General features: G+C 35.1%; 1 protein-coding gene across 1 annotated transcript; it reads left to right on the top strand.

Annotated features, from left to right (window-relative positions):
• The first annotated feature begins 1,131 nt into the window (after positions 1-1,131).
• Positions 1,132-2,064, top strand: LOC124088866 (olfactory receptor 8B3-like). The gene has a single exon (XM_046438660.1). The coding sequence runs from the start codon at positions 1,132-1,134 to the stop codon at positions 2,062-2,064; it is 933 nt and encodes a 310-aa protein (XP_046294616.1).
• The last annotated feature ends 9,670 nt before the right edge of the window (positions 2,065-11,734 follow it).

Below are 11,734 nucleotides of genomic sequence, written 5' to 3'. Positions count from 1 at the left end.
AGATATCATTAACATATAAAATTGCATCTCTATGGTATACAACTTGATATTTTGACATACATACACATTATGAAATAACTCCAACAGCGATCACTTCTACCTTTTGTGTGTGTTTTGTGCATGTGTATCCATATAGTGAGAACATAATTTTAAGTGCCATCCTGTTAGTAAATATCACATATACAGTGCATTATTATTAACTGTTGTTAGCATGTTGTGCATTAGATCTCCAGAGCTTAAGCATTTTGCATAACTGAGCCTTTGTAACCATTGGCCAATATCATATTTTCCCTCTCCTTGGCCTCTGGCCACCAACATTCTATATGAATACAATTATTTATATTTCCCATTCAGATGAAATAAGGCACTGTTTCTCTTTCAGTGTTTTTCTTATTTTTAGCAGAATGTTCTCACATTTTGTGATGAAGACCAGGGATCTAAGTCATATCATTTTCTTTCCATTTTGTGCAATCCTAAGACTCAAGTGAATCTGGTAGAGGAAACTCTTTGAAAAGGGAACAGAGAATGTTCAGAGAATTAATGGACACCAAAGTTGTGCATTAATCATTAATTTCCTTCTCTGTGGACAGATATCTCATTCTTCTAGATTAAAGGTCTTTTGTGTGACATGGGACAATAACTTAACCATTCCTAGACTCATGTTTTGTTTTAGATTAGGAAGAACATTCATGATTGCAAACCCACTAGAGTGTAATCTTCATTGAAGGTCAGCACCAGGTTGCTAAGATATTTGCCTCCAAATTTCCTAGTGATAGGAGGCTCAAGAAAAGGGGGAAGTAAGAGATAAGAGGACAATTTACTCTGATTCAGCTTTCTTCTTTTTTATTCCTGGGTTTTTCTGACAGTCATGTTTGTGTATGCTCCCACCAGTCTTAGTAATGTAGGCTAAGTGTGTGATGTTCTGAATTTAGTTTTAAGATTCTAATAAGAATTTTATATTAGTATACTGGCAGTACCAAAGGCAGGTTGTGTGGATTCAGGTTGTTTAGTTTCAGACATTTCTGGTGCAAACCTCACTGGTGGGAGAAGATGTTCTTGGGAGAGTTGTGTTGTCTTTTAATGTAACTCTTTTATTTTTCTCCTTGTGTCCACAGATTCTTTTGGAAAAGAATGGCTCCTGAAAATACCTCTTTTGTGACAGAGTTTATACTGGTGGGATTAACAGATTGGCCTATTCTCCAAGTCCCCCTGTTCATCCTATTTCTAGTAATATATATGGTCACTGTGTTGGGAAATCTGGGTTTGATAACTCTAATTGGCCTGAACTCACATCTTCACACCCCCATGTACTTTTTCCTCTTTAACTTGTCCTTTGTAGACTTCTCTTACTCTTCTGTGTTTACACCCAAAATGCTGGTGAACTTCATTTCAAAGAGGAATATTATCTCCTACACAGGTTGTATGACCCAGCTTTTCTTTTATTGTTTTTTTATAATTTCTGAGTGCTATGTGCTGACATCAATGGCCTATGATCGCTACGTGGCCATCTGCAATCCACTTTTGTACAACATAGCCATGTCCCCTAAGGTATGCTCCAACCTTATGCTTGGTTCATACTTGATGGCACTTTCTGGTGCCATGGCCCACACTGGATGCATGCTGAGACTGACCTTCTGTGATGCAAACATCATAAACCACTATTTCTGCGATGCCCTCCCTTTGCTCCAGCTCTCCTGCACCAGCACCTATGCCAATGAGCTGGTTATATTTATTGTGGTGGGCATCAACGTCATTGTGCCCAGTCTCACCATCTTTATCTCTTATGGCTTCATCCTCCACAGCATACTCCAAATAAGCTCCACTAAGGGCAGGTCCAAAGCCTTCAGCACCTGCAGTTCCCACATAATTGCTGTTTCTCTGTTCTTTGGATCATGTGCATTTATGTATCTGAAACCATCCTCTGCTGGGTCAATGAATGAGAATAAAGTCTCTTCAGTCTTTTATACCAATGTGGTTCCCATGGTGAACCCTTTGATCTACAGCTTGAGGAACAAAGATGTTAAAGTGGCCCTGAGAAAAATCCTGAGCAGGAAAATGTTTTGATCAGAAACAGCATCTCCCTGTATGTGCAGTTGCAACACAGACAGATTCTCTGTGTTTACTTGAAATGTTTTTAGTGACATCTTTCTTACATTTCTTTTTTACCATTGGGGAGGGAAATTTGAAATGTGTTTCTTAATGTTTTGTAGTGGTTTTCTTTGTTCCCTCACCATTTGCAGTTTCTCCTCTCACCATTTTGCCTCTTTAAGACTAACATTAAGAAAGAAATTTCTTTTTTTTAAATTGTCATCTGCAATCCACTTTTGTACACACAGACATGTCCCCTAAAGTGTGCTATAAAGAATAGACTTTATTCTAATAAATGGTGAATGGTTCTGCACATGACTAAATAATGCAATGCCACATTGATATTATGCCACTGGGCTGGAGAATTCTTGTTTGCTACTTTGATGAAGCAACAGTCCTATAATCTGTCTACTCTAGGTTTTCATCTTCCAGTGGGTATATATATATCAAATATAATTTGCAACCACAGTGCAGCTGTAAAGACTGTGCATTCAACACCTTTTTAAAGAGATGTTATATTTTCCTTGTATGGTTTAACTAACAGGTATTATATTATCTATATATATTTATTTTAGATTTAGAATACTGAAGTTCAAAGAGGATAATGATTAAAATTAATTTAAATTCCTTCAGCCTCTTAAAGATAAAGCCTGGAATAAAATCTTAGTAGCATGATTTCTAGTTTATTGCTCCTTTTAAAATATTTCTGTGATGCCCTCCCTTTGCTCCCTTTGCTTTTCTATCTTATTTTCTTAGTTTTATTTCTCTAAACATGAGATATGAGAAAGAAATTCCACTCTGAAAGCTGACTGTGCTTTGTTCTAGGAAGAGACCAGTTTTTGCATTATTATTACTATTATTACTGTTGTTACTTTTGTTTAGAAGATCAATTTCACGGTTCTTTTAATTGGGAAGAGGAGTCTTTGGGGGGCAGTGTTGATGTAAGATGATTAGCTGAAGTCAGAAACAGACTTTTAATTTTTCTTTTTTGAAATAAATTAAAAATTTTAGTGTCTTTTAATTGAGAGAATAGGAAAAAAGCAGAACTACAAGATTAGGACCCAAAGAGACAATATGACCAGGAAATAAGAGATCTATGCATGACATGATCAATGAAAGTTTAAACATCAGTTAAGTTTGCATTTGTAACCTGTTTGGTAATTATTCTCCACTTTTAAAGCCTTGGTAAAACTTCTGAACCATAATCACCTTATGTTAATAGTATTTGGGGAAATGAAAATCATTGTATATTTGTGGGTTGTCAGGAAGGGAGTACAACTTCAGGATACAAAACAGTGAATCGTAATTGAAATTCAAGTAAGGAAGAAGGAATTCAGAAAGTAAAATAACAGGAAATGAAAGCTACTACTTTCTCTTTTCCAGAAGACCCTAGAAACATGATGATAATAGGGTTCCCCTGGACAGGACACAGGTTTATGTCATTTGACTTTGAAGAATTTAGCCCCAGAAGCCAGGAGTACCTTGAAACAACTAAAACACTTGTGTTTATATTGACTTTCATAGACTCTGTATGGAATTTAAGGTATGAAAACCCTATATTTTAGCTGGGAGAGCCATAGAATTCAGAAGTTACATTTGGAGAATAAAACAAATGTGACAATGTCTTTTTGAGGATAGGACAATGGATAATTTTCCTTTTGAGTAAACAGGCAAAGAGATGACTATGCTGAAAATTCTTAACCTGATACAAAATTTCAATATTTTCTAAGATAACTGTAATAATATATATTATTTTCTCAGTTTTTTCTACTCTCTATTCACTGTTTACCTATTGAAAATGTATCAGAAGTTGTTGCCTATTTGTTTTTAGATGTACCACATTGCTAAAATTGTTTTAAAATATAAATACATTTTTACTTTATTACTTTTTTGATGTACATTTCATTTTCTTTGGAATGTTTTCTATTTTTATTATAAATTATAATGATATTATTAATATAATTTCTTTAAGATTTTGTCACAAGAATGACAATGTAGTAAGAATGACAATGTAGTAGTAATTCTCCATATACTCTGCAAATTGTAGCCCAATATTACATCATATTGTCATTTTTCCTTTTGTTTTTTAATTGGTGTACATTAGTTACAAAGAACAGTGACTTTCATTGTGGCATATTCATGCATGCATATAACATAATTTGATCAGTTTTACTCCTCACTACTTCCCATTACCATTCCTTCCTCTCTCTGTCTATCCTCCTTCCTTTGTTCTCAGAATCTCTGTTGTCCTTTTTTGTTCCTTTTAGTTTCCACATATGAGAATAAAACTTGTCTTTCTGAGTCTGACATATGGTGCTTAACCTGCTACTGTTAACTCCATAACTTTCTTGTAAAATATAATTTTATTCTTTATGGCTGAATAAAACTCCCTTGTGTATATATACTGTCTCTTCTTTATCCATTCTTCTGTTGAGGGACACCTAGCCTGATTCCATAACTATTATGTATTGTGTGTTGGGATAAATATGAATATATCTGTGTCTCTGAAGTATACTGATTTAATTATTTCAGACAAAAACTGAAGAGTGGTAGAGGTGGATTATATGATAGTTCTATTTTTAGGTTTTGATGAACCTCCACACTGATTTCCATTGTGGAAATTGCCTTTGTTACAGAGGCAGAGCCTGCAGCAACACTGAGATAACCATGGTGATCCTTGGTTACCAGTTCTTGCAATTATGCCAAAAAAAGTATCAGACATGTTGTTCAAATAGTCATGGGCTAAAATGGAAAAAATGGACACTGTCAATAGAGAAAGCATGACCTTTAAGAGGAGAAGTATGGTATGTCTCTTGCTCTATGGTTTTATTGGAGGTACCAGGGAAGTTTCCAGAGAGCACTGCCCAGGTCCACCTCTTGATTTTCAACTGTCAACAGGACTGCATCAGACTTCCAATTCCCCACTGTGCATGGGAAAGTACAGGTTCCTTTGGCTCATGCTGACTGGTTCTAATTGGAACTTGTTCTTACAGATTTTATGATTAGGGATAATTAATAAGTGAAAATTGATGAATGGGAGGTATTAAATCCAACAAATGGAAACATCTGACCTCAACAATTTCTGCTAGTAAACTGTGAATTTACAGAAGACTATTGTGGAGCATATATCCCCTACTCCTGATGTTTCCTTCCATGTGGAGGACATCAGTGCCATCACCTGGCTATGCTCTTCTTCCTACATGACTGGGGATAGCTTTCCCTTCTCCTTTTTCTTTTTTAAGAGACAGACAGAGAGAGAGAGAGAGAGAGAGAGAGAGAGAGAGAGAGAGAGAATTTCTTAATATTTATTTTTCAGTTTTCAGTGGACACAACATCTTTATTCTATGTGGTGCTGAGGATCGAACCCAGCACCCTACACATGCCAGGCAAGCGCGCTACAGCTTGAGCCACATCCCCAGCTCCCCATTCTCCTTTTTCTTGTATAATGGTGGCCTGCCTATGGGAAGCAAGTTCTCTGCCACTATAGGGAGTGGTGAGCCTGTTGAGCAGATCAAAAATTGTTAATCACATAGTAAAAAACATTAGAAAATCTATTTTTAAGTTATTTTTGTGTCTGCAGTCTGCATCACAAGATTCATGTATTAAAATGTGACATTTTGTCTCTGATTTATCTTATTTCTCACTGTATAAGGACTCAGAAGAGACTAGCATTCTGTAATATGTTGTTCATGACTATTAGAGACTGAAAAAATGTTTAAAATAATTCTAGCTATAAAAGAAGGTAATGAGACACTAATGATATTAAAACACCATAAAGTGACATAAAGATTTTAATTAGAAGTAAATAGAATGTCTGGAAGGAAATCTGTAATCATTGAAGTTAAAAAGTAAATAGATAAAGTACATTGACAGAGTTGGAGAGATAATAAATAGAAAATTGATTGGAGTAAATTATATAATGTTCAGCCAAGATGAAATGAGAAAATAAGGAAGAGAACCTAAATGACACAAAAGACAGATATAGGTACAGAAACTCCAGAAAGAGATAATCCAGGAGAAGCCTTATCTGCATATACAATGGCAAAGACATATTCAGAATTTTTTTTAAAAAAATGTATTCTTACAGAACAAATAAACTCAAATGAACACATAAAAACATTTGTAGAAAAGTTTTAATATCTGTAATGAAAATAGCAAGAGCATAGGAGTGGGATAGCAGCAGGGAGTGGGGGAGGGAGAAAGAGAGAAACAGGGAGGGAGAGAGTGAGGGAGGGAGGAAGACAGAGAGTATCTAATTATATATAAAGAAAAAAATAGTGATCTCAAGTTTTTAGCAGTAAATACAGAGTTCACAGGCAATTAAATAATATATTCTCAATGCCAAGGAAAAAAACTCTTGTCAATTTAAATTCTGTATTTAGTCATTTATGTATTTCATAAATGATGGTGAAATAAGAAAATTTCAGGTGGAAAATAGGGCATTTTAATTATTATATTCCCACTGAAATTACAGTCAACAGAAATGCTTTAGTATTAAGAATACAGAGTTGGAATAAAGGGATGAGACCAAATACCATTGTGTGGGGAGAAATTATTCAACATATTGGTTGATTTAAACATTCATTCATTATAAACAAATCAAATGACAATAATAACTACATTAAGAGCATTTATGATAAGGTATCATTAACTTACCAAACAATAACATGCAAAATGGGGTAAGGTTAGAGCTAAAATAGTTTATGATTTTTTAATTCTTTGAGAAGAGGTTATGTATTCTGACTACTTTAGACATTGTTAATTCAAGGACATGTGCTCAAATTTTAGATTGTCCTCTAAGATAGTGGGAAATATGTAATTTTCAAATGAGAAAAGAAAGAACAGGAAGAAAAAATTTTAAAATGTAGCAGAAAATGTATAATAAATAGAAGAAACAAATAATAGCAGAAATCAATTTAAATATGTACGTAACATTAGCAAATGCAAATGAGACAACTCCATTATTTAAAAGAGGGGGCTTTCAAATTGGGGGTCAAAAGGCTCAACTCGCAACCCTTATGTCAGTACAGCCATGCTATTCAGAGGGAACAACTATAAAACTGAAGGACAAATATAAATTGAAAATAAATAAGTAAAACTGAAATACCAGGAACAAAGCTACCAACACAAACTGCTATAACTAAATTAATACAAAGATAAAATGACTTTAACTATGATTAGCAGAGATAAAAAAAGCCACTTCAAAATCATAAAGATAATAGCATTTAATAGCTTCAAGCCTGTATTTACTTACTGTAGGTATTACACCATTGACAATGCTCTCAAAAGTGAAGTCCATGTGTTTTTTTAAATATATTTTTTAGTTGTTAGTGGACCTTTATTTTTTTATTTATATGTTGTGCTGAGAATCAAGCCCATGTTATTTTTAAGAACACATGGAATACAAATTATACTTATGAACTAGTCCTTAAATTCAGTCTCAATAAATACAAACCTGTAAATGAAGACCACTTTCTCTAATTACCATGCATTATTATTAAAATACAAAGTTCTCCACCCTTCTAGATTTAAAATTTACTTATGAATTTTCTGAACTCCTTCTCTGATATTTCATCAACTTCGCTGTCCATGGGTTTTGTTATTATAGTATTATATAGTACAGTATCCTGGTTTGTTTGGGACACTTTTCTCCCTTGTTTTTTCATGTTGTCTATGTGTCTTCCTTTCTTGCAGTATGGATCTGAGATATTACAGTTTCTTCCCTATATTCTTGTAGTCCCCATGCAGATTGTCTGTACCTCACCGTGATGTTGTACTTCCAGACCCTGCTAGTGTTCCTCAGTGTATGTTACTGCATGTAAAGTTGGTGGTGGCAATAGCTGAGGTAACTCGAGATAATAGTTGAGGTGGCCCAAGATGGAAGCAATGTCTTACAGAAATGGGTCTGAAAGGTGGGCCTCACACTCCCTTTGGGATGCCTGCTCTGAGATGCAGCTGCTTCTAGGCCCTGTCTGCTGTCAAAAAGTTTCAGGTTAAATGTATGATATGTCAAGATCATTGTAATGTTTTGAGCAATTAATAAAAAAAATTTAAAAAAAAGTTTCAGGTTACTGCATGGGGAAGCTATGGAGATGACTGCAGGGTCCCAAAATGGAAGTGGATTAGGCTTAGGCTCCAAGGTCGGGGGGCAACTCAGATATACCCTGGACCTGGGTCCTGCGCAAGTTGGTGTGGATGGATCTGGGCCGGGCCTGGGCTCCTGAGGTAGTCTGCTGGTTGGAAGAGGCAGTCCTGTGCCAGAGGCTAGGCTCCCATGGGTGTCTGCCCAAGGGGTGAAGAAGGGATGGACCCAGGCCTACTGTGAGCCTGGGTCCCGCACTGTCTGGTGTGGGCAGTCTGGGCTGGGCCTGGGCTCCTGCGGTCTAAATTTAAAATTTATGAAGCACTTTCAAATATTTTACATGGTAAAAACAAATTCAAAATGAAATAGGAATATATTTAGAACTGAATAAACATCATAGGGTGTTAACATATACTAAAACTTATAAGAAATTGCTACAGTAGGAGTAACAGGGAAACTTTGTCCTACAATTAATTTTATTTTAAGATAAGATAAAATATTTTGAAATTAATGTGCTAAGGATTGAGAGCAAATAGCACAGTAAACTCAAATAGTAATAATGCTTTACTTATAAAATATTATTAATATTATAGTGTATTAATAATAAGTACTTCCAGAAAGAATAACATAATAAGAAATGATAAAACTGTAATTACAAATTCAAAAGCTGGCTATGCACATGATTAAAGAAATAGAAAAAAATCTGGAAAAATCAATTGAGTATAGGAGAAAATCCCCAAAACTTTAGAATGGAAAATGGGCACACAATTCAGAGTGTCAGATACAGAAAAATACATCCTGAACATACAATGTATTTGAGAAATTCGATTAAATAAAAATCTTTTTGAAAAACCACTACTTATCAAAACTTGATTTTTAAAATCTTCTGACAAAAGTATAATAAAGAAATATAATCAGGAGTTCAAAATCTCTATTCCCTCTAAAAATGCTTGAGATAGTATGTAAATTCTAATGAAACTGAAAACTAGCCCAATTTATGTGAACATTTTTATGGAGTAGAAATAGCCCTCTTCAATTGTTAAGAAAGCACTTATAAAAGCTGGCGATGGTGGCACAGTACTGTAATCCCAGCTGCTCAGGTGGGAGGATTTTAGTTTGAGACCAGCCTGGGCAAGTTGACTATTTATTCAATAATAAATAAATGAATAAATAAAAAGAACATTTGTATCTCAACAAACAAGGAAGCATAAAAAAGGTATATTAATATGGCAGTATAACATACTTGGAAGGGTCAGTCATGGTAATATGCTACAGAAATATGTAACTTTTCTGATATCATACCAGATAATACCTTTAATGTAATGTAGATAATGTAATCATCTAGTATAATCTAAGATCACATATTAAAAAGTAGGACTTTAAACAGGTAGCCTAAACTAATTAAGATATCAAATTCATGTTTTCCTGAAAAGGATATTTTAATTACATTTGTTACAGTAATAACTGTAGTTAAGACCCTAGGTTCCCTTATGGATTTCATAACAGAAAACAGTTGGGCTATTAAATAGGAAAAGCTCAGTAGCTTTCCAGATATCAAATTTCTTGGGGCTGCCTGAGATAAACTTCAGTAGAGATTCAGATGAAAAGTTTTGATAGGAAGTATGTTTGAAGAACAAAATATACTTTTTTATTGATTCTCTCTGAGATCTATCCCTTGGGTGAGTAACTGTTTTTAAGATTATGTGGAGCTCTATTTTGATTTTTTTTTAGCTGTATATTGTACAGGGAGACAAATATTGGGAGATTTTTGTATACCTTTGGGAAACAATAATATATTTCTAAGCAAATGCAATATTTACAAATAATATATGATTTCATTTTTATGGTAAATTTTGTAAAATAAATGGGTGTCAATTTCTCACAAGGTTGTAAAAATCTATGTTTTTGAATTTTTTCTGTTTAAATGCTATGTTTAAATAGTTCTTCAAGATAATGCATCAAACTTAATATGTAAAAGCTATTACAATTTTTTTACTTTGACTCATTTTATTCTCAAAAATAAATCGTATATGAGGAGTTTTATATGTGAGGATATTAAATCACAGGTATTATAATTTTTCTAAAGTTTCATAACTGCTAAGTAGCAAGGTCAAGGTTTCATTTTGGCTGTTCTTGATATAGAGTGGTATTAAGATTTGTACTGTGAATACTATGATATTGTATTCATTAATTTTTTTGAGATTGTATTCACTTATTTTTTGAGACTCCAAAACAAGCATTGCAGAAAAGATCAACCATACTTAAAATTTTTGACTGGAAAAGGGTAATACTTATTTTCTGTTCACATGTACCCTGGATGGTTTAATCTCCCGGATTGATCTCCCTTTATCTGTATTTCAGTGTCAGTATTCTTCTCAGAACCACTAATGAGTGAAGCAAATCTTGCAAAGCTGAGAGTTCTAATGTCCTGCTGTCCTAAAACTGCTACATTAGGGTACCTATAAGTTCTTGCTTCTGTAGATGGCTTTTCCTATTTCAACCATGTCCCATCAGAGACCCAATTGATAAGTGGGTCACAGCCTTGAGTTGTAACTGGGCTCTTAACCATCACTGTCAATATTGAAGACATTCTTGGCATTATTTTAGATGTGGAAGGTCCACAAGCCTGGTTAGGATGACAGCATTCAATATCCCCACACTCCTGTTGTTCCCAATGCTTTTCAGAACAGCTTACTGCCATAGATGTTCCTGACAGCAGAAACAGCTCCTTCTTAAATCTAAATCATTATGTCATGCTATTCGTGGTCTACAAAATGCTCCCAAATCTTGATAGTTTTTCAAATGTCACTGTAGGAACCCCAGGGATCTTTTGATCTCTGTGCTTCTTGAAACCTAACCAACGTTTTTGTTTTCTAATTGAAAGACTGTCCTCTGCTCCATGATAGCTGGGAGTAGAACTGCTTCTTCCTCTGTTCTTGAGCAACACATGCTGTCATCTGCTTTCCCATTCATGTCCCTGGTTGAGGCTACTTGCTGTTTTGGGAAGCCTTGGAGTCAATTGGAGAGCAAATTCAGAAACCATTTTATAAATGTAAAAAAAGTATTAGGAAGAGTTGCATAGTGATTTTGAAGGACCCCAAGGCCCCAGGCCCAACATTAGGAAAACTAACCCCTGTGCCCTGAAGCTGCAAGATGTTCCCTTACCCAACCCCCATGTCAAAACCCCACCAGCTGCACGTAGCACTTCAAGTCTCGAACAATGTTACCACAAGATGTTCCATATAGATAACCCCGGAAGGGCCAAACTTGAGCAAACAGGGTAAAAACAGGAACTAAAAGGACAGGATGCAATTTTATGGTTTTTCTGAGAACTAAAGTGGGAAAACAAGTTTACCCCCCTAGGTGACTCAACTGCTGAATTCAGAGGGACCAATAGGAAGGCTGTTGCTGTGCTAAGCTAAGACCTAACCCACCTGTTCCCTATAAAAGATCTATACCCCAAAGCCCGGTGTGCCAGTTCACCGAAGCTCCGGCTGAGGTTTTGCTGTGCACCCGCAGGCGCCTGTGTGAGAATAAACGCCTCCTGCTTTTTGCAGCCAGTGT

This window comes from Marmota monax, unplaced genomic scaffold (assembly GCF_021218885.2).
Source record: "Marmota monax isolate L192 unplaced genomic scaffold, Marmota_monax_Labrador192_F-V1.1 WCK01_AAM20220418_F8-fsc00081, whole genome shotgun sequence".
NCBI lineage: Eukaryota > Metazoa > Chordata > Mammalia > Rodentia > Sciuridae > Marmota > Marmota monax.
The sequence above is the reverse complement of the archived record's forward strand: the minus strand, read 5'-3'. Positions and strand labels throughout refer to the sequence as shown.

Excerpts from the sequence above, each read along its gene's own strand:
- LOC124088866 (XM_046438660.1), top strand. The coding sequence starts at position 1,132 with ATGGCTCCTGAAAATACCTCTTTTGTGACAGAGTTTATACTGGTGGGA.